Source organism: Carassius auratus, chromosome 9 (assembly GCF_003368295.1).
Source record: "Carassius auratus strain Wakin chromosome 9, ASM336829v1, whole genome shotgun sequence".
Lineage (NCBI taxonomy): Eukaryota > Metazoa > Chordata > Actinopteri > Cypriniformes > Cyprinidae > Carassius > Carassius auratus.
This window is the reverse complement of record NC_039251.1, coordinates 33056559-33080793: the sequence shown is the minus strand read 5'-3', so window position 1 is coordinate 33080793 and position 24235 is coordinate 33056559. Positions and strand designations below refer to the sequence as shown.

The 24235-nt window shown below is 36.3% G+C and overlaps 1 protein-coding gene across 1 annotated transcript in view; it reads left to right on the top strand.

Annotated features, from left to right (window-relative positions):
* agps (alkylglycerone phosphate synthase) overlaps nucleotides 1-23887 on the top strand; it is a 38951-nt gene extending 15064 nt beyond the window's left edge. Inside the window, exons 9-20 of the mRNA XM_026272636.1 lie at nucleotides 512-637; nucleotides 751-859; nucleotides 6104-6231; nucleotides 8275-8326; nucleotides 12814-12890; nucleotides 14384-14496; nucleotides 15003-15072; nucleotides 15870-15931; nucleotides 16275-16364; nucleotides 17514-17613; nucleotides 18214-18271; nucleotides 23643-23887. Of these exons, the coding sequence (XP_026128421.1) occupies nucleotides 512-637; nucleotides 751-859; nucleotides 6104-6231; nucleotides 8275-8326; nucleotides 12814-12890; nucleotides 14384-14496; nucleotides 15003-15072; nucleotides 15870-15931; nucleotides 16275-16364; nucleotides 17514-17613; nucleotides 18214-18271; nucleotides 23643-23764 (1107 nt within the window). The 3' untranslated portion in view covers nucleotides 23765-23887. The remainder of the gene's footprint in view (nucleotides 1-511; nucleotides 638-750; nucleotides 860-6103; nucleotides 6232-8274; nucleotides 8327-12813; nucleotides 12891-14383; nucleotides 14497-15002; nucleotides 15073-15869; nucleotides 15932-16274; nucleotides 16365-17513; nucleotides 17614-18213; nucleotides 18272-23642) is intronic.
* Nucleotides 23888-24235: the final 348 nt, after the last annotated feature.

The following is a 24235-nucleotide window of genomic DNA, read 5'->3' as shown; positions in this document are numbered from 1 at the left end:
TATCAGTGTAGTATACAAAAGTATTTTTAAGTACATAAATATGTTAATGTATTTGTATAGCATACTTGGCATTAAATAAATGTATTTCGAATACATTAAGTATTTTTTTTTTTTTTTACTGTAGTTTCCCAAAAAAGGAATAATCTGTCATCATTTACTCACCCTGAAGCCTGTATGAGTGTTTTTCTACTGTTGAGCACAAAATGATAATTTTGAACAATGCTAGTCACCCAAAAGTTGACGGTAGCCATTGACTTCCATTGATTTTATTAGTTTTTATCTATACTGTCCATCATTTGGTTACAAATGTTCTTCATAATATCTTCTTTTGTGCTCAACAGAAGACTGATATAGATATATTTTTTCTTTTTTCTGTCAGATACTGTATTTAGACAAAAAAAAAATATTATGAGGTTGATTTAAAGTATTCTTTTATTGAAAAATAGTTTGCACAGAAAATAATGCATCTGTTGTTTTGTACATTTCTGCTGAGGATGTTTTGTGATTCTAGCTGAATGAGCGCGGTTACTGTACGGGCCATGAGCCGGACTCCATGGAGTTCAGTTCTCTGGGCGGCTGGGTGGCCACACGGGCGTCAGGCATGAAGAAAAACATCTACGGCAACATTGAGGACCTGGTATGTCTCCCATCTCTCTACACACAAACACACACAGGTCTGGGACACGCTCACACAGTGTAGATGTGTTGTTGGAGGTCATTCAGGGTCCCTGTGATCTCATGTGTTCCCAGGTGGTGCATATAAAGATGGTGACCCCTAGAGGAGTGATTGAGAAGAGCTGTCTGGGGCCCCGCATGTCCACCGGCCCCGACATACATCACTTCATACTGGGCTCAGAGGGTAAGGACTCGTGATGCTTTGTGTGAGGAATGTATCTGTGAGGATCTCCACAAATCTGTCAAGAACATGTTTGACGTCTGGCTTGTATTTCCTCTCCAAAAAAATACTAGATAAAAGAAAACACAATCTATTCCTAAGACCATGAATGTTTTTAATTTCTTCATAGTTCTTACCCCCAGGGCATTTGTTTCTTCAGTTGAACACAAACTGAGTCTATCACTGTTATATTGTGGATGGGAATCACGGCTAAAACATACAGTAAAATAAGATAAAACATACACAAATAAAACCCAATTAAACCCTGTGGCTTGTGACGATACATTGATGTGTAAAGACCCAAAACGATCCGTCTGTGCAAGAAACTGAACAGTATTTATATTGTTTTTTACCTTTGATTCACACAGTGTCTGACTGTCTGAACTGTACCTGCGCGTGAGGTGTCGTCGTCTTCTTTGGAGATTGATTATTTTGATTATAGATAGTGTCAATGCTCCCTTTGAGAGATAGGTAGCGGTTATGCACTTATAAGTCTGTGATCCGCCGTAAAGCAAGAAGAAGAAGAAGATTGGTTTTGATTGTGTATGTTTTTTTTTTGTTTTTTTTACTATATGTTTTAGCTGTGATTCCCATCCAAATACATTATAATTTATAACACTGATACACTGCAACGGTGTGTGTTAAAAATCTCAGTTTGTGTTCTACTGAAGAAACAAAGTCAACTACATCTGGGATGCCCGGGGGGTAAGCAGATAAACATCACATTTAAATTTTTAGGTGTACTATCCCTTTAAAAACATTTCAAACAAATTCATAATGTTGAATAGCTTTTTTATTTTCTCCATGTAAAATGTCTCAGTTTTGAAGTGAAATGACAGCCTGTTTTATTAGCGATTGCACTTTGGGTGACCTCAGATTCAGTTCAAATCCTTTCTGATCCCTAAATCCAATAAATAAATAAATAAAGTTAAATAATTAACTTGCACATGTGTGCCTCTGGCAGTAACACCACACTTCGATAGGAAGAGACCAGCATGTAAAACCAAGCACAGTTAAGTATAAATTGAAAACAAATTAAACAATGCACAATTAAGAAAACTGGACATTAAAGGAATAGTTCACCCAATCATTATGGTTTTATTTACTCACCTTCAGGCCATCCAAGATGTATAGTGTTTGTTTCATCATCAGAACAGATTTGGAGAAATGTAGCATTGCATCACTTGTTCACCAGTGGATGCTCTGCAGTGAATGGGTGCCGTCAGAATGAGAGTCCAAACAGCTGATAAAAACATCACAAAAATCCACACCACTCCAGTCCATCAGGTAACATCTTGTAAAGCGAAAGCTGTGTGTTTGTAAGAAACAAATACATGATTAAGTTAATTTAACTTTTAACCATCACTTCTGGCCAAAATATAAAAATAACACTCCTTCCAGTAGAAGGTCTACCCACTGTGATGTTTTTATCAGCTGTTTGGACTCATTCTGACGGCACCCATTCACTGCAGAGGATCCATTGCTGCGCAAGTAAGGCCTGGTTCACACGGGACGATTTTAAAATTGTCGGCTGATTTTCCAAATATGAGAGACCCCACACACAGCGATAAAAAATCACGGGTCTAACAGTTGTGGTCGTTCCGTGTGTGGTGTGCAGCCACACGGCAATATCAACACATCACACACGAACCGATTTGACTCCCGAGCATTCCCAGGTCAGACGGGAAATCTCGCAAAATCCCTCGAGATCAAACGTGACTTTAGAGTAAACAATCATGGCGGACGAAGAGGATGCAGTGGCCATAGTTTGTGCTTTGTTTTTAACGGGGAAAAAAACATAAGAAAAATAAGAAAAGGCGATGGTCAAAGAGGTGGAGACGACGCGAGCATGGACTATACTTGCTATATCATGATATGGAGATAAGTTGTTGTTTTATCTCATAGAAATGTTGTTACGTACTACACAGATTAATAACCGTTGAAATAAACGTTCATATATTAGTTTCCATGTACTCTGGTGGACTGCAGTTGTGGATTTAGTTATGCCCATCGACTTTATTTGTATTTGTTATATTATATACGCCGGCTGTTTTGATTTTGTTTCCCGGTACTATCACTGCCTCGTCACCTCGCTTTCTGATTGGCTACACGCCACAGTCCACAGGCTGCGTGATTGTTTGTCCTCGGGGGACACCACACACGAGAAGAAATCGGGCAAAATAAATCCAACATGTTGGATATCCCCGATTTGAGATCGGAGCGGTCCCGACATTCTTCCGAGCAGAGGAGATTAGTCTTAACACACCACACACGGCAGGAATATTTGATCAGATTATTTTACGATAATCGGAGCATCCTAAGATTGTCGGAAGGGCTGAATCGGGGCTAAAATCGGCCCAATTATCCTGCCGTGTGAACCAGCCTTAATGCAATGCTACATTTGAAGCAAACTCATCTACATCTTGGATGTTCTGAGGGTGAGTAAATGTTCAACAAATGCATATTTTTGTGTGAACTATTCCTTCAAGTTCCTCAAGTCTCTAAAAACTTTGGTTAAGTCCGTAGTTCGTCCTCCCAGAAGTCATGTTGCATCAGTCATGTCATCTGACTGAAACTTGTGATTTTCAGAAGTGCTCTCCTGTCAGATGATCAGGGACGAGAGTCTGGAACTGAGACTGTGTTTAGGCTTTCTTCTGAAACAGTAGAGGGCAGTCAAACAAGCTTTTAATGATCCTCAGAGAGGGTAACGAGTCAGAACTATGTGCCTGATATCTCTTATGTGTCATGATGCTGTTTATACGTATCACCCTTATCCAAAGAAAAGGATTCTGCTATTAATCTGTCTCTCTAAAAAGTCATTTAGCCGTTCATTAAGCCCTGAACTGATGAAAACGGGTCATAATCGTTGTTTGGTAAAATGGTCTGTGAAGCTTTTTATGGCTCGTGTGAATTCTTTGTGGGAGGATGAATATTTCCCGGGATTAATTAAACATTCATGATTCCATTAGGAATGACATCTGGCTTCTTTAATGGCTTTGTAATGTCAGGGGCATTTAGACACTTAAGAATGGCCCATTTCCCTTTTCCCCCTCTGACACGCTAAAGTTCAGATGACAGAGTTATTCTTGTTGTTTTTACGGGGGTCAGGAGATCTTTAGATGTGAGGGTTCCCGTCTCAGAGGTGTGAATGTGATGGTAAACTGGGTTATTGGCATGTTTAAAGGAATATTCAGGGTTAAAAATGCAACCTAAGCGATGTCTGTTATCATTGTAAAAATAATCCTGTGAAAAAAAAGAAATTCATCATATAAAGTAAAGTTACTTTGACAGTGTTTGAGATATTACGGGATTGCATAAACCTTTTTTTTTTCAGAATTATACATTTTATTGAGTGATATAATGTTAATATACCAAGTTACTACCATCTACCAAAATCTGCTTTGTAGCCTAGAATGTACTGATAACTACAATATCAGTGGTAAAATAGAAATTAGAGTTCATCGTAAGTATCCCCTTCGTAAAACATTTCCATTACTTCTGAATAGAAAATAAACAGGGACTGGGAGACACGCAAAGACAAAACACCATTATGGGCAACATTCATTACTTCAAAATATGTAACACACATTCATTTAATATCATAGATTGTAACACAAAACACCCTAAAGGACACTGCTGATAAAAAAATAAATAAATAAATAAATAAGAAAAAATGAGCTATTTAAATAAAGTATAATCATATGTGACCCTGGAGCACAAAACCAAGTCACTTGGATATGTTTGTAGCAATAGCCAAAAAAACATTGTATGGGTCAGAATTATACATTATACATATACAATTTTACATATATGCCTAAAATCATTATATGTTGTAAATTTCCTACAGTAAATATATCAAACTCAATTTATGATTTGGACAGCTTTAAAGGTGATTTTCTCAGTATTTAGATTATTATTATTATTATTTTTTTGCACCCATCAGATTCCAGATTTTCAATAGTTGTATCTCAGCCAGATATTGTCCTATCATAACAATTTCGAGAGATTGACCCTTATGACTGTTTGTGGTGCAGGGTCACATATGTGCTGTGTCATGCAGGGACTTCTGGGAATGTGTCTTTACTGTTTTTGAGATGGTAATTCATATAGTTGTCATAATCAGTAGTTATCATAATGATACAGTAATTCAGTTTTTACTTTCAAAATCCATTAATACAGTATTTTATAGTAAAGTTACGTATGTGATGTTAAACTTTGTCAACTTTTTTTTACCCTAAATTTTATTTCCAAGAAACATACATTTGACAGTACTTTGTAGTAAAATTACATATAATTTATTTTAAATTTTACTGTTTGCACCATAAATGATACAAGTCTGTTTTACTTCTAGAAACATAGATTTTAACCTTTTTTTTTTTTTTTTTTTTTTGCCCAAAAAATATATAATTCAGTTTTCCCTTCCAAACACTATAATTTAGTTGTATTTCACAGTAAAATTACATATACTGTTATGTTAACTATTTACTTTTAATGTTTTTCACCATAAATTATACGCTAATTCGTTTTTTACTTCCAAAAATGGTAGTAATGGTAAAATTCTAAATAATGCAACGTTAAACCTTTTATTTTTACCATGTACAGTATAATAAGGTAACATACTGTTACGGTTAGTCTTTTTCTTTGAAAATGACAAACATTTTCACAGAGATGTACCAGTTCTTCCAGTATTTAGAGATTTTAATGAAGACTATGAGTGAAGGATGAGGATGAGTGAGGTTTGTTGTGCTCATAAAGTCTCTCCACAGGACTTTCTCACCAGTGATGCACACTCACACACGCACACTCGCTCGGGGCCGTCAGTAATGAGTCTAGAAGCCCTCAGGGGTCAGAGGTCGTGCTGGTTTGGGACAGGAAGCCTGCTGCGCCGGGCTCCCGCGGCTCTGTTCTCCCGCCAGTGTGCCGTTAGATACTGACCTGCTTTATGTCACTGATCACAATCTGTAAATCTCCCTGCTTCCTTTCTGAGTGGAAGAAACTTGAGCGCTCAGGTGAAAATGAACATGCAGGTCTCCTGCAGAGAGCCAGGGGCTTCATTCATGTGTGTGTGCGTGTGTGTTACATACACATTGACCTCTCTGACATCCTGGGACTGTGAGACAGTAATAGTGAATCAGATCAAACCTTAAAGCCAATTACTGCTGTGATATTCCTTGTGACCACTGATTGAGCATGTGTCTCGCTCCTCAGGGACTCTGGGAGTGGTGACTGAAGTGACTCTGAAGATCCGACCCGTTCCTGAGTATCAGAAGTACGGCTCTGTTGTCTTCCCAAACTTCCAGCAGGGTGTTGCGTGCCTGAGAGAGGTGGCCAGACAGGTCAGTGCAGGATTACACAAGCCCAGCAGTGATCAGACTACCCTGATTTTCTAGAGATGCTTTGATTCATAGACAATCTGAGTGATGCTGATTTAAAAATGATGTTAAAAACGATTACTGATACAAATTACCAGAACATCACCATTCAAACATTTGGGATCGTTAACAGTTTCTTTTTTAAAAATGTTTTTGGAAAGAAGTTTGTGTTCGCCAAGGCAGCTGTAATATTGTGAAATATTACACTTTGAAATGTTTTCTATTTGAATACATTTTAAAATGTAGTTTATTCCTGTGATTTCAAAACTGAATTTTCAGCATCATTACTCCAATCTTCAGTCCCTTTAAATTAAACACAGTTTTACCAAAAAACAAACGAACAAAAACATGGTTATGTAGTTAAACCATGGTAAACACAAATTAACACAAAGGTTTTGCTACATTAACCAATATTTTAACCATGGTATTTGTAGCAAAACTGTGGCTATACAAAATGATGAAAAAAAACTTTAGTACACTTTTACTATAATAAAACTATGGTTAATTTTCATAAGGCATGTCACATGATCCTTCAAATATCATCCTAGTATGCTGACTTGCTGCTCAAGCAACATTTCTTATTATTGCCAGTGTTAAAAAAACATTTTTCTGCTTAATTTTGTCAACTGTGATAATTTTTCAGAATTATTATTTGTCTAGAAAGTACAAAAGAACAGCATGTACTTGAATAGCAGTAATTTTTATAAATGTCTTTACTCTTGCTGTCTTACAGTTTTACAAGGTTGCTAGAATATTGTTAGCATGTTTATAGCAGATTTTACCATGTCCACAGCATGTTTTAGCTTGACACTAGCATGTTAGCACATTACCTGAATATTTTAGCATCGTTTTAGCTTGTTTTGTCCATGGCTAACATTTCGCTAACATTTTTTAACATGTTTATAGCATGTTTAAACACATTAGTTTCAGCATGATTGTAACATGCTTTAGCATGTTTCTAGCACATATTAGCACATCGCTAGCATGTTTCTAGGATGTTTCAGCATGATTATAGCATGATTTCCCTCATGGAAAAAATAATCGTGCTTTTATTACAAATAAAACCAAAAAATACAGTTACTGTAGTTAAACCATGGTTTTGCTAGACTAACCACAGTTTAACAATGGTATTTGTAGTCAAAATGTGGTTATACAAATGGTAATCAATACTCCCCAAAACCATACACTCTTTCTACAATAAAACCATGGGTAGTTTTTGTAAGGGTTATATATGTTTTAAAGACATTTAGTCATTTTAGCATGTTTGTGATAGCATGTTGTAATAAATTGCTAGCACAGTTGAATTGTTTCATGATTATAAACGTCTTTACATTTTTGTTCAATTTGATCTTTCTTTGCTGAATAAAAGTATTAAGTTCTATAAAAAAAATATTACTGACCTTTGAACGCTACTGTATACATTTACCATTAACTATGCCAAATTTTTTATATATACTATGAACTGATATAGCTTTACTCGTATCTGATGCAGTATATTGTGCATCTCATGCTTGTGGTGTATATGTGAGAACTCTTATGGTATGTCTGTTAGAGAGCAGCATTGGTTTGAAGGCCGGGATCTGTGTGTGTGTGTGTGTGTGTTGAGTAAGGCTTACAGTGTGTGTACCTGCAGCTGACGAATGGTCTTAGATCTCAGCCTCTCATTAGTCTGTGGTCCTGATGCTGGTGTAGCTGTTATTGATGAGCGAGCACAGTGCTTCTCATTAGTCCATAAACAAACTGTGATCCAAAGTTACAATTATATTATTGATTATGCTATTCAGGACCTGCACTGCTCCTCTTTGCTCAAGGCTGCCTTAAAACAATATATGGTTTTATTTTAATTGGAATATCATCTTGATGTAGTGTAGGCTTTCCTAAAAATACTGGCTGAGCAATATTAATTTTGTAGATTTGTTTAAACTATGGGTGAGGGTCATTATACGTACATCTCCATTTATGAAATTGTTTCAGTCTGAAGTTTCATTTTCTTTATTTTTGTTTCAGAGATGCGCTCCAGCATCCATTCGGCTAATGGACAACGAGCAATTTCAGTTTGGTGAGTTTTGTTTTTCTTTAATATCAACTTTTTTTTTTCTGTGGGACATAAAAATATATTTTATAGTATACACAGCTCTTCAACAATGACAGCCTGCTGCCTTCAGAAAGGAACGAAAAAGCACAAAAAACGGCAGTAGTCCATGTGACTTGTGAAGTTATGTGTTAGCTTATGTGATTTATTAAATTCAACACAAACCATCACGAATAATGATTTTCTGATCAGTTGTGAACTCAAGAAGCGAATCACTAAACTCAGTCATGCAGTCTTGATTTGTGGACTAAGTGAACAAGAATATTGTCAAAAGATACATACATTTTTGCTTAAAGGTGATAAGACATGTGACTGTATCAAATTTTCATGTTGCTTTCATCACGGTATACGGTATTATCACAATAATTACATTTATTTGCAGAAAAGTCTTGTCGAAGTATAACAGGTTTAACCTGTTAACTGTCACTCACGTTTTTGAAGATAGACTTGAATGTGCATGATACAAACCTAAATTTTTTTAATTCATGTCTGAAAACATTTTGTAACATGATTCTGATGTGCCATTTACATGGTAATGCAATATCTGATTTTAAAATGGGTTTTAAAGGATGAATTTTGAGATTTTATGTTTTCAAGTGATATATAACTATTATTTTAATCATGACGCATGTATAGATCGACCCATATTATACCTGTATTCACATACACTGTATTCACAGTTGATGTTTTCATGTTTTGTGTGATATCTCTGCGCCGAAGTAGCAGTGCTTCGCCTAAGCAGCAGTGCTTCGCCTGTGCTTCCCCATAATATAGTCCCAAGTCAATATGTGCCAAGGAAATCGCCTAGTGTTAATCTGGATCGCTATTTGTACTCGTTGTGAATACGCAGGCCACAAGAAGTAATTAGGTGTTTTTTTTTTTTTTTTTTGATCACTTTTACTCAGGCCATGCTAGCTGGCAACAAAGGATTCCATTCATTGTGCTAAGCTAAGCTAACGCCGACCCAGTCAAACTAAAACAATGCATGCACTGACACAAAAATGCATTTGCCCACCTATCTAAATGCAGGAAATAATGTGAATAAGCCCTATTTCAAAAAACGGTGGAGTGTTCCTTTAACTTTATTACACCATCAATGATTAATACACACTGAGATCTCGCTTTGCAACGACAGATTTTTAAATACAGCGCTCCCTAAAACAGTCCATATTCAACTGCAGGTAAAAATTATATATGGATAGATTGTTTTTGCTGCTTTCACACACTACAAATGTAGGCTTTTGTTTTACCAGTGGTTATGTGTAGCCTATTTAAATGTATGAAATCTAAAATAAACATAATGAGGTTGAAAACACTGCATAGTTGTGATTATAACAGCGCTGAGCTCGTCCGTCTCTGGTTCAGCGCCAACCAACGCGAATCTGTCAAATCATTTGAATCTGGCAGTAATGTCACGAGTCACAACACTGAACATTCTAAATCCCATGGGGATAAGGTTAAATTATTATTTAACTCAAAAGGTTGAACATTTTATATTTAACTCTGAATACAAAAATGAAACAGAGGGGGCACAAGTCAGATCTGAGGGGGCATTGCCCCCTTTTGCCCCCTTGTGGCGCCGGGCCTGGATGTACCGTCATTGACAGGTACGTAATTTCCAGCAGTGCTGTTTATTTATAACCAAATATTACCTGAGTATTATAAGCTGGTAATATGTAATATGGGAAAACAAGAAGTATAGAAACATAGAGAGCTCGTGTTTCCACAGTCATCATTTATAATCTTCTGTTTTCATATTCCACTCCACTGAGATGAATTGGAAGCTTTAGCATTTGAGCTTTGTTTTGGTTTTTATTACTTGTTGTTGTTGTTGTTTTGTGTATTCATTTCATCAAGAGGTTTAATTTGGTCTGGTGTAATTTATCTCTGGAGAACCCCCCACTCGTGCCGTCTCGTATAAAGTGAAATTGATCATTATTTTACCAGCTGAGCAGCGAGCGAATGCACAAACACACAATTCAGGAACAATGAAGAATGGCCCTGGCAGCAATTAAGCTCCCAGTGCAGCCCGGGTTTATAGCGTTACATGTGGAGATGTGGGGAATGTGTGAGGGGTTGCCAGATATATCTGGAAAAGTTCCCCCGTCTCCAGGGATCTCATTAACTCATGTTCGGCTCGGTGTTTTCATCGACAGTGCACTTCTGAGAGACACAGAGATGTATTGACTCTTTAATGAAGACTCCAGTCTCTGTAATCATCCGGGTTTTTGCAGCATGCACACTCTTTAAGCCCAGAAGTGTGACTGTATTATTGTGATATGTGTGTGTTATAATCACAACCAGAAGAAAGGGGAGATAATGCGTGTTGTTATGATGAGTGTTGTAATGTGTTCAGACGCGGTGGATGTGTAATCTCAGTATGGGGTTGTAAGGGTTTGGATCCTCATGAAGTAAAGTTCGCTGGGGCTGAATCAATCCTCCAGTCTTCAGAGTCACATGATCCTTCAGAAATCACTCTGATATGCTGATTTTCTGCTCGAGAAACGTTTCTTATCAGTGTTGAAAAACTCTTGTGCTACATATTTAATATATTTTTTAAATCCATGAACAGGATTAGGGATTAGGAATGGATGACTAGGAAGTTCAAAAGAACAGCATTTTTTGTGCCATTATAAGAGCTTGCATTATGAAATACTGTCACTTTTGATCGATTGAATTCACCCTTGCCGAATAAAAGTATTAATTTGTGTAAAAAAAGAAAAGAAAAAGGCAATTTTTTTATGGTAGTGTATATTGATTAAATACATTGCATAACTTTGATAATGGCTATTTTGGGGTAATTCAGTGAATTACTTTTAATACATTAAGAAATTAAAGGAACTGCAACTCAGATTGTTCGTTTATTATTCTTAATATTATTCTTATTATAATTATTTTCTCACTTGGATGCAAAAATGCAAATGCGTAAGATTGGATTCAAAACATAATAAATGCAAAAACTACCAAAAACTAAAAATAAAGGGGGGGAAAAAGGAAGAAAAGCTTAAAGGCACAATATGTAAGGTTTTTGTTATGAAATATCCAAAAACCAGTTGCACATTGTTGTATATTTCAAGCAGTTGTGTACTTGCATTATTCCAATTGTAAATCCAGAGAAATTCATGTTTTAAAAATTGTCTTGTCCCTGTTCCTCCATGGTCAGTCACCTGTCAATGACATAATGTACGCGATATACTCGGTTTTGGCTTGTAGAAACTACAAGTATGGACAAAAATGCCACTGCACAGTTAAAGTAAATCCATTACGGATTAAATGAAAAGTGTTGACTGCAGCATTAACTTTAGATCTGTCCAGTGTTGCACCATGACTCTCTTTCCGAGTCTTTACGGTGTATCGCTTTATGACCAATCACACACGAGTCTGTGGAGCTTGAGAATGCAGCGGCCAATCAGAGGCGTTCAGATAATTCAGCGCTGAAACAGGGGAGTTTCGCTGTTGACTGAATTCAGCTCATAAACAAGTGCAGATGTATGATGTAAGTAAGTGATTCATTCATCAGTTTATAGACCGTCTACTGAGTTTAATCTCGCGCTAGACTGAAATTTGTCAAAATGTTCTTTGACGATGTAAATGTTCTTTGCTGGCTTTCTCTGCATGATTTATTCGCTGTTTGAATAACTGTGGAAAGTGCTGGTAATTCATAACCTCATCTGTGAACATGATTCGTGACTTCACTGGATTTAATGTGATTTAGTTTCTTTGTTATTGTTTTGAACATGTGACCTCTAGCAGCTAAAACTTGCATATTGTGCCTTTGAATACTAATAATTATAAGTAAATACGTTCAAACTAAGCGAGTAAAAATATTATATTATATAAAAAATTTACAATTCTGAAAGGTGAGGCATGTTTGAAGCTGTTTGCGAAATAGTTGATGAGTGCAGTGTAACCGTAACCTCTGAATAATTTTTATTAATGCACCACGTTGTGATGTTATAAAGCATCCACAAATAAAACAAAATTCACTGAAACACAACTAAATGCTGTGCCATGACCGGCATGTTTGATATATGTCTCACACAGATTCATGTCAGTTTTTTAGTTGATTTGAATGAATCTGAGAGTTTGTGTTCGTTCTGACTGAGAGAGATTTAGCAGCGTTTCATATCAGAGCAGCTGCTATCTGGATGATTTATGACAAACCCCCTGTGAAACATGCTCACTGAGTTCCCTCTCGCTCTCTCGCTCTCGGTCTTCAGTCATTACTGTGCTATTGTTCACACATGCTAATAAATCTGACACAAAGGCCTCTTGCAAATCCAAGAGGGCAAAACTGAGGGATGTTTGATGACTCTAGAACAGTACGAGAGACATTCATTTTTCCTTTTTTAAAGAGATGAAAGCTTTTTGGCTGCATACAAACAAATAAATTGCTAAATGATTGCATGCTTAATACTGAGGTCTATTGATGTTTTTATTCTTGATTTGACCAGGTCATGCTCTCAAGCCACAAGTGTCCTCCATGTTCACATCATTCCTGGACGGCTTGAAAAAATTCTACATCACAAAGGTGAGAAAGAAGTGTGCTTGTGTGTACAACAGCTCTCTGTAATGCTCCATTCTGATTGGTCAGTCACAGTTTTCTCTTTTTGCCAGATTATTTAATGCACTGTCATCAGTCACCCGCACAGCCTTGAAATGAAACATCCTTAGCATGTTCCTCACTAAACTGGTGGATTGATTGTTAATTGAGATATCACCATACTTACACGGTTGCTTGATTACAGTTAGAATGACACAGATTTTTTTTAAATACTTTTTTTTCCTGAAATGCTATTTAAATATGCAAATGAGGGGTCATCTAATTAAATATGTGCTGATTTGCATACATTTCTAGAACAAAATTCTCAACACTGGATGCAGCCAGGTAAAAAATTATTGTCATTTTGGCATTATTTAGAGGGTAAATTTTCTTTCCACTATTCTACTAAAGTAATATTCATAATCGCACCTAAATAACCTTGAAGTTAAACCAGAAATAAAAAGTTATTTAAGAGACATAGCATTTAAAAAGCGTTCCAGGATGCGGATGGCTGATTCAATCTTAGAGGGAACAATCTTGTGTTTTTTTATTTTGTTTTTAATTTATGTTTTTATGTGTTTTGGTTTTTGGTCTGATTTTTGTTGGTTTGTCTTGTTTTGTTTTGTTTTGTTTTGTTTACTGAATCCGAATATAATTTTTTCCCTGCCCAAACAGCCTTGAAATGAAATCAGGCAATACACTTTATTTTAAAGGCATCTAATTTTTTGTGTTATCAGATTAACAGATAATGAACTAAAAGCAGTCAAATGATCAACATACGTATAAAATTAATACAATTTAAAAGTATCCCAAAATTTAATTTAGTTCTGCATTTTTTTTTTTAAGCTCTTGTTTCTGTTTTTCTTTTACTACATCCTAATAATATTTTGTCCTGCCCAAAAAGCTTTGAGATTAAATCATAAATGTAAACTTATTTGAGAGGCAGAGCATCTAAAGCATCTCGGGGTGCATTTCATGAATCTGTAAACAGAATCAGACAAAGAAACTTAAATAAAATATAGTTTTTCGTTTTGTTTGTGTGTGTGTTTTGTTCACTACATTATTCACATACTTCCAATTTTATTATGACATAATTTTGAAGACTCGTATATTAATCTTTTTTTAACATTTCAGAATGAATTGTAGGAGTGCATTTTTCACAGCTACTGAAGGATTTCAGTATTTGTCCGTGCTGCGGTTACACAGCTCTGCTCTCTGAAATACTTACTCATTCTGCAGTCAAAGAAAGAAATATAGCGATTGATTTGGATCCTCTGATGATTTGATAGCCTTGTGTAAAGTCGGCTATGCTGTTATTGGGCGACAGTTTTTCCCGCCCACGCTGCCTTGAAACAAGAACAGAAATGAAACTGATTTTATAGGCAGAGAATGTCAAAGGCTCACACATTTTGATAAAGGATTGTCACTTTCTATCTTTTTCTAATAACATCATCTGATCAGTTTTGATGTGACGCTCTCAGTTTAAAGGCTTCGACCCGCACCACCTGTGTGTCGCCACGCTGTTATTCGAAGGGGATCGTGGGAAGGTTTTACAGCATGAGAAACAGGTTTACGACATCGCAGCCAAATTCGGGTAAGAAAGCGCTCCTTTTTGTGTGTTCTTCTAATCTGTGCTGTTTCTCTGCAGCATGAGTTACTGTTTCACCAGCAAGGGTCGTGACCCCTGACCTCACCTGATCTCTCTGATTGTATAGAGAAGCACGAGCGTTTGTTTAGTTCTTTTCATCCTCGCTCGTTCATCACGGCTCTCTCGGTGGCACTGATGGGTGTGTGAGGAGAAGAGTGGACAGACTGAATGATTTCTGCTTTAAAGCTTGTGTTGATTCTGAGAATATTTCATTAGAGGCTGATTGTGATGGATCGAAGGAGAATCCCACAGCTGCCCTTATTGATCCACTGTGTGTGTGTGTGTGTGTGTGTGTGTGTGTGTGTGTGTGTTCATGCAAGAAATGTTCACTGGACCACAAGCGCCTCATAATTTCTCTTTTGCTACATTGACTGTGCTGATAATGTATATTTTCCCCTTCCCTTCCCAGTGACCTGTACTCTGATGTGTGTGTGTGTGTGTGTGTGTTTTAGGGGTCTGGCAGCAGGAGAGGATAACGGTCAGAGGGGTTACATGCTGACGTTTGTCATCGCGTATCTGCGGGTGTGTTATGAAGCTCCTCACACTGATTTACTCTGCATAATTACACAAGACTTCAAAATACTCATTAATGCTCCTTCATAAAACCTGTTTTTTGATGTCTAACCTTAAATGTATGTTTTCATGGCATGGGTTCAGTAAGTTTTTTTTGTTGTTGCTTTTTTAGGAAAGAAACTAACACTTTTTTTTATTTGCAAGAACACATTAATCTTAATCAAAAGTGACAGTAATGACATTTTTAATGTTAAAAAAAATTCTGTTTTAAAAATATGCTGCTCTTCTGAACTTCATATTAATAATAATTTTTTTTTTGAAAAGACAGTTTCCACAAAAGATATTATGCATTGGAAACATTGATAATAATCAGAAATGTGTTTTGAGCAGCAAATCAGCTGAAGATCGTGTGACACTGAAGACTGGAGGAATGATGCTAAATTACAGGAATAAATTACAATTGACAGTAAATACTGTTTTAAATTGTAATACTAATTAACAATATTATTATTTTTATTGTATTTTTAATCAAATGGATCTATTGTTGGTGAACATTATAATACATATAATGCATTTCATTTTTAAAAAATCTTACTGAACTCAAACTTTTGAACATAAGTGTGTGTGTGTGTTTGTGTGTGCGTGTATATTAGAAATAGAAGACGGTGTGTTGATATGTGTTTTTGTGTATTTGTACTTAAATGTACACTCGAACTGAATTAACTTTTAGCTTGCGCGTTTTTTATTCTCTATGGGAACAATTAAGTGTCAAGTCCTGTCCATTAATGCAATGTGTTTGTGTGCAGGATTTGGGAATGGACTACTATGTGATTGGAGAGTCGTTTGAGACATCTGTGCCTTGGGACAGGTGAATGTTCATCTCTTCTGCATCACTGTCTGTCTGTCTGTCGTCCACTGATGCCCACACGCTCTCGGATGAAGGGTTCAGCGGAGGGGCGAAGGTTTCAGAGACGCCAAGCCAAACCTTGACCTCTCACAGAGACACACACACTTTCAGACTTTATGTGAAACTGTACAGATTGTGAGCTTGAAGCAGTCAGGTGTGAAGTCTTTACAGCTCAAAGCATCCCAGACTCTTCTCTTAAAGTTGGCTGAGTGAATGTTTAGAGTCAGAAGAAACCAGACAAAAATCTCAAATATACGAGTGTCTTACATATGTGGCTTCTTTTGTTTTGTACGGTTTCTTTCAGGATTTTGGACTTGTGCAGGAATGTGAAGGAGCGGATTGTAAGAGAGTGTAAGGAGAGAGGAGTACAGTTCCCTCCGCTCTCCACATGCAGGTACACACACACACACACACACACACGTCTATCTCTCTGACTTTTGATTTACTGTCTGAGTAAGCACCTAGCAATCATCTGGTGGCAACTTCTGTGAATTGTAAAAATGTAGTTTGACGCAATTTGATATCTTGATTGATGAACTCTGTGTTCATTCTGACCTCACCTTTAACGTCACGCACAGAAAGACAGGGAGATTTGGACTGAAGTGCATTTTTCAATCATTAATTTCCTGTCTTTCGCTGTCCAGCTGCGTGTGACATGATTGATGTGGCCGTTTAACCTCTGCAAAACCAGATTACACGAACTCACCGCCCTTAAACTTTCCCTGTCTCAAAGTCAAGGGTCTCAAAGACAGGCCCTGGATAGAAAGCATGTTAATGTCAGTTGATTTAGCAGGAAGAGCATTAAGATGAATAATTATGGAAACATCGAACTCTATTGCTCCTAACGCAGATCAGTGGTTAGAAGTGTGTATACCACGATATAAATAGAAAACTACGAGAAACTCAGCAAAAATCTTATTTCTAGTTTGAGTTCATTTTTTTTTTTTAGTTTCAGGCTTTTCGACATCCTTGGTCAAATAAAGAGATCATAGTGGCACATACATGGCATCTATAATCTGTAGTAAATTGTGAAAATGAACTGTATGATTTATTTTGCATGCTTTTTGTGTACTAACCCAATGACTTGAAAACACTGTATATATTTTGTGTGTACTATTCATACAGTAATTACATGAACGTGCACTCAGTATTTTTAATGAAAAGTTAAAATTTAGGACAATAGGTATTTTAAAATATTAGATATATTTAAAATTTACTGTGTTAACCTAACTGAGACTTGTTATAGCACTTGCATATCATTGCTCTTTTTGTTGTTTTTGATTGCTTCCACTGTCTTCTTCTGTAAGTCGCTTTGGATAAAAGCATCTGCTAAATGAATAAATGTAAATGTAAAAATGATAATAATCATGGCTGACTGCTAATGGCACATTTCTGCTTCTAACTGAACTGAAAAATTATATCGTTGCTTGATGCTACATCCACGCCACTAGGTGTCAATATAGAGAAGTTGCTGAGTGCATCTTTAAGTAGGAACTCCCAAGAATATATTGTTTTTTAATCTTTTTCTTCTTCTTCTTTGTAGAGTTACACAGACGTATGATGCAGGTGCTTGTGTGTATTTCTATTTTGCCTTTAATTACCGGGGTCTGAGTGATCCAGTTCACATCTATGAACAAGTGGAGGTACGTACAGTAAGAAAGATAGCGAGCACAGTATTCCTCAATAATTACCCGTGAATGTATTTCTCGTTTTTCAGCTGCTGTTCAATTCAAAACAAAGAAATGGTTCGGTTTTCAGCTTAAAATAAGTAGATATTAGGGTTGGGTATTTTATCAATTCTGCTTATCGATTTCGATTCTCATGGATTCCCAGTTCAAACATTTAAATATCAAACATATTTATTATGTGTCTCTCTTTTTTTAAGTATTTAACTGCTACTGAATGACATGAGCAAAAATCAGCCAGCTACATAAAATATTTTCACTTTAAATGGAGGTTGTAGTTCTCTCCCAGTTCTGAAGAACAAACCTTAGACAATTATACAGAATCTAGTGGATTTTATGAATGGAATGATTCGATGATTCACTCAGTATTTACTGGATGAATCAATGTTTTTTTTAATGAATCCGTTAAATTAATGATTTAAAGACAAATACATTTTTAACAGCCACCCAAAAATAAAAGATGCGCACACAGTATTTGATCGGTGGAATTGAAACTGTTTTTCGATTCCCAACCCTAGTAGATATTGACAGTTTGTTTCTTTTTCTGCTTTAATGTAGCATGCAGCCCGGGAGGAGATTCTAGCCAACGGAGGAAGTCTGTCACACCACCACGGAGGTGAATCTCACCATACATCATCTGAAATAAATGAATATATTCCCTCATCTCTACCGGACACAACATATACAGTTCTCTGTGTCTAAACTCAACAATTCAGAGTTTGAATCAGTGGTTTGTCCTGGTTTATTACATCTGAAACACATGACTTATTACCATGGCCATCCGCCTGCTGTTAGCTAAACATCACCACACTCATTTATCACACACACACACACACACACACACACACTGTAACCTACATGAAGTCGAGTGCTATATTCTGGAGTTCACTCAGTGGTTTCCTGAGCATTATGTTGTTCTAAACACCTGAATGAATTTTCTTCTTCTGTGGAACACAAAACAAAATTCTGGAGAATAGTAACTTAGAAAATGTGAGTTTCAGGCTTCAAAAGGACATTTAGTTAAAAAAAAAATTTTCTAAAAAATTATTTGTGTGAAAAATGTAAGATTATTATCTAACAGTCTTCTCCAGTGAGCTGTCTCGTGCTGCGATCGAATCAGTGAGTTAAACTTGTGAACTGGATCAATCAGATTTGTGAAGGAATTATTCTGATCTATTTAACTGAAAAGATCTGATTCCAAATTGATCATCATTTAGATTCCACAGAAGAAAGAAAAATAGTTTACTAAATGACGTGCAGGTGATTTGAGTTGTACCTTTTAAAATGAGAGAGGAAATGGTGAGCTGATATTTATACATTTCCTGACTGTGATCTAAAAGAAAGAAAGAAAGCCATGCTGATGGTGTGTGTGTGTGTGTGTGTGGTGGGGGAGTGCTCTGTAATTGTGATTAATAGTGGTACTGCGGTACTATCTGCCTGCCGGCAGGCCCTTTTGTCTACACACAATCACAGCATGACAAATGAAGTGTGTGTGCGTGTATCTGGAAAAACAGATGTAGTCTGGGCTTGTGAGGTGGGAGGGTGCAGGAGAGAGGCACAGTTTAGTAACCTGTGTTTACCGCGGGTCAGAGCTGTGAATACAACCTAGCACGTTTGCCAGACCTCCACTCGCTTTAAACACAAGTGCACACGATTCTTTGTTACAAATTGGCCATGTGTACATGCATCGAAGCAAACTAAACTAACTGCTCTGTTAAAGATAAAGGGTTAAAATGAGGCCATGCAAACAGCCTTTAGGGAGAACAAAAAAAAAAATCAAGACTCCTTTTTTAATGATTTGGTTAAACCAATCTTGCAAAGCATTTGTCAGTCATCTGACTGTATAACTTTGGGAGGTGGCTGACATTGATAGTTAACACTATGGATTAGTTAAAACACCTATCCCTAGCAAACAGAACTTACTAAAGATTTATTTCACTACAAATTAAATGAAAGGATTCTGAGAACATTTTAAAAGTAATGACTCAAATAAATCAGTGAATCATTTATAAAAGTGATTCATTGCATTTTACTGTCCAAACAAACATAGCAACCCTAAAAAACTGTAAGCTTCTTAAAATATTTTGATAATAATAATTTGTTACATTTATGTAGCACTTTTCTAGGCACTCAAAGCACTTTGCATTGTGAGGGGCGATCTCCTCATCTACCACCAATGTGCAGCATCCACCTGGATAATGTTGTGGCAGCGTATTTGAATTTTTAAAATATGCCATTTTAAAAGTAATGACTCAAATGAATCACTGAATCCTTACTTTAAACAGTTCAATGAAATTAACTTTCCTTAAAAACGTAGAAATCTTATCAAACAGAACTTACTAAATATTTATTTCACTACAGAAAGTAGGGCTTCCTATAATATTTTGGAAGGAATAATCAAATGAATCCGTATATTTTTTTAGTTGAGTTAATGAGTTGTTTGTGTGTTCATTGAAATTAACCAACTAAACAAACCTTGCAAACTAAAAAAAAGAGAGAGAGAAAAAAAAAGAAATCACTACAAAAATAAGGGCTTTCAACATTTAAAAATAATTATTCAAATCAGTGAATCATTTGTGTAAGTGTTTTATTGAATTGAACTGTCCAAACAAAGCCAGCAAACTTAGCAAAAAGAACAGAATCATTTGTGTAAATTTCTTAAAATGAACTGTCCAAATGAACCTAGAAACCCTATCAAACAGAACTTACTAAACATTTATTTCACCAAAAAAAAAAAAAAAAATGACGAAAGTGTCTCAAATATCAGTCATTTTTGCGTGAGTCATTTTTATTTTTATTTTGGGTGCGGTAACACAGATTAGATTGGTTTTGAATTGTGCATTCATTGAAATTATACAACAAATCTAGCAAACAAAACTAATTACAAAAAATACATTTGAAAAAAAAATAAGGGCCTATGAGAACATTTTGAAAGTAATGATTCAAATCAGTGAATCTTTTGTGGTTTATTGAATTGAACTGTCCAAACAAACCTTGCAACGTTCACAAAGAGAACTAACTGAAAATGTATTTCACTACAAAAGGTAGGGCTTCCTATTTTATGAAAGTTGTTTTAAAAAAAAATACAAAAAATAATTAGAATTGGCAAGTCATTTTGTGAGCAGTTGTGAAATGAACTGTCCAAATGAACCGATTCACTAAAATTAATAAAACTTTCCAACACTCACAAGAACAACAATCACCTCTGTTTCCCAACATCCCTAGTATTTGTATATGTTTTAGAATAAATTAAAATAAAATATTATTTTTAAATTTATGCATTTAGCAGAAGCTTTTGTCCAAAGTGACTTACATTGCATTCAGGCTAACAATTTTTCCTAACATTAATTTTTTTAATTTTTTCCTAGACTAATGTGACCCTAAGGTGATTTTTTTTCTTGGTGCCGTGACCCGGATTCAATTAATTATTGTTGGACTTCACAGCAGGAGTTTTGTTTTTTGGGGTTTGTTTGTTTGTTTGGCACCATGCAGACATGCTTAAAACTTTCTTCTGAGCTGATGGCAGAGTCTCAGAGCACAGCATGTGTAAACGCACGCCTGAGGACAGTGTAGGAGTACGAACGACAGCAGTGCAGGTGAAGAGCAGGGGTTATAGGAAAAACAAGTGCATCAGTCTCAAGCACACTCAGACCGCTTCCGTTTCATTCAGTCATTATTGGACACACACCTATGCTTTTGTCTCTGGCTTGAGTTTTTTGCATGTCTCAGCTGTGCAAAAGTGGTTATGAGAGATGAGTAGTGACAATACAGTGATGGAAAGAGAGTGCGGGAATATGGGCTGATGGTGAGATGATAGATGTGTAAATTATCTCCGTGATGGAGGCAATGATGCAGTCATGCCTCCTTCTGTTTCTGTCTGTCGCCCAGCAGAGACACAAAAACACCACTGGGGGTTTGAAGAGGGGCCGTTGTGCACTCCTCCTGATTGGCTTGCTGTGTGTTCGTTGAGCCAGCATGATTTTTTCGTGCGAGGTGACTGGCTCTGTGGCCGCAAGACTTATTTGCATATGTATGAGAGAGTCCTGGGTTGGGGTGTTGCCAATAATAAGCTGCCCTTGCCCTAAACCCTGCCCCCTCTTCAAATGTTAAAATATTACGACGAAATGCTGTCTGCTCGCTTATCAATCATATTAAGCGCGTGACACACAGAGAGAGAGGAGATGGGGAACATCAAAGTTCCCTAAACTGCAGCTCTCACAAACAATATGCCATGTATTACACACTCTCATAACCTGTTGTTGTTTTAATGATCTTGGAAAGAAATCATAACAGCATTATATAATTACATTATCTATTTTGGACATTGGTTTATTTTTTTATTTAATTTAAATATATATATATATATATATATATATATATATATATATATATATATATATATATATATATATATATATATATATATATATATATATATATATATATATATATATATATATATTAGGGCCGGGACTTTAACGCGTTAATTGAGATTAATTAATTACACAAAAAAGAATGCGTTAACTAAGATTAATTAATTACAGGAAAAAAAAATCCCGCATTTTTAATAACTTATTTTTGCACCGCGGAACGTTTCTCACTGGATGAGTTTTGGCGGGACCGATTATACTGAAGCACCAACTAGCGTTCGCATATCACCCCAGCACACATCGAGCCTCAAGTATCACCTCAACGCAAAACATATAGCAGCTAGCGTGCACTTTACACTTTATGTTGAACTATGTATTATTTTGTTGGTGCAACAGTTTATGTTGAACTCTTTATTGTTTTGGCCAAGGTTATTGAGAGTTGGACTTAGTATGTTATGGCCTCTGAAGCAACAGAGAGATGTTTTCTAATAGTCAGTGTTTCTAATGTTCTGAATGTAATTGACAGTATTGTGTTTTACTTAAAAAACACCTTACAGAAGGTTCCAGCACCTATAAGCTTCCTGAATTTCTGAAATGTACTATTTCTAAATTGTTTCTAAATATGCTATTGCTACAATTCATGGTAAAAATTGCACTGGTCTGCTAGACTTGGTTGAACAAAAATAAACAATATTTTGTTGCTTAAGCTTATGTATTCAGTCATTATTCAATGGTATACTATAAATCCATGTGAAAAAAATTACTTCTCACTGTTCTCAGGTCAAATATTTCTATGCGATTTATTTCGATTAATTAATTACAAAGCCTCTAATTAATTAGATTAAGTTTTTTAATCGAGTCCCGGCCCTAATATATATATTATTGTTCATGCTCATTTGCCCTATTTTTGCATTGAGAGTACATTTTCCTTCTAAGACACAAAGTTCATATTATAAAACAACAACAATAGTTATATAATAATGTCACAATACTAACAATATAACAATATACTAACAATATAACGATAATGGTTTAAGATTTATTATTTATATGTATTATATTCTTGTTGGAAATTATTTTTATTATAATAATCAATAGTGGGCTTTTTTAACGTTATCCAGTAAGCAACACTCTAGCAATCATTCATGACGCTCTAGCAATGTTAAAAACCTTTAGATGAGCTCAACACAGAGCAGCAGCCCCCTGGCATCTACCCACACTTCAGTTTATTCCTTCGTGTTATGATTGAGTGTCATATCATTTTTTGAATTGTGCTTACAAGTAGTTTTGATACATAGTTTAGTGTTAATTTATGTGTTAATGATTGTTTTTTTGGTGAAGTGTGATAATGTAGTTGACGTTGATGTATGTTCGGTGGTGTTTAGTCTAAACACGAGAGAAGCAGACAGACAGACAGACAGACAGAGAAAGAGTTGCGCTCTCTCTCTCTGCTGGGAGCGCAGGCAACTTAATGAGTTTGATAGTCTGCTGCTCTCCATAAATCACATCATGCAAAACATCTGAGCGTTTCAGCAGCGCGGCCCACCCCACAACATCCATCATCCATCCGCTCGCACACGTCTGCTCAATCCCTCTCTCTCTCTCTTTCTCTCACAGTGGGAAAACTCCGGAAGGAATGGATGAAAGAGAGCGTGTCCGGCGTGGGGCTCGGCGTGCTCAAGTCGGTGAAGGAGTATGTGGACCCTCAGAACATTTTTGGCAACAGAAACCTGTTGTAATTCACTAACACACACTGTATTCATGTTTTCTATTATCTTCGTTAAATTTTGATTTAAACTTCATATTCCTGTGTTTCCTGGTGTGTGTGCGCCCAGTAAAACCATTCTTCTGTTTCCCATTAACTCCATCCTCTTGCATTATTTGACCTTTGACCTCATCTGTAGTGAGGTGGCAGGACTCAAGCGCCTGTGACATCCTGCCTCCTCGCGATCACGTGACTTCAGTTCTCGCCGGTCTTCCCAGTGCTCGTCTGATTGAACAGGTTTCTGATGCTGTAACGTCTGGATGTTTGTGTGTCTGGCACCACTGTTGAGTTTGGGACAGTAACAGTGACCGAATGATGCTTTCTAAAGCAGTGTGCCTTCTGTCTGTCTTCCACTCCTCTTTCTGAGTGGCTAAATGTTTACTGTCTCTCTGATCCTCTCTGTACTTTTGCCTTTTCTATTCGTCTGTCAAACTAGGTATACTAT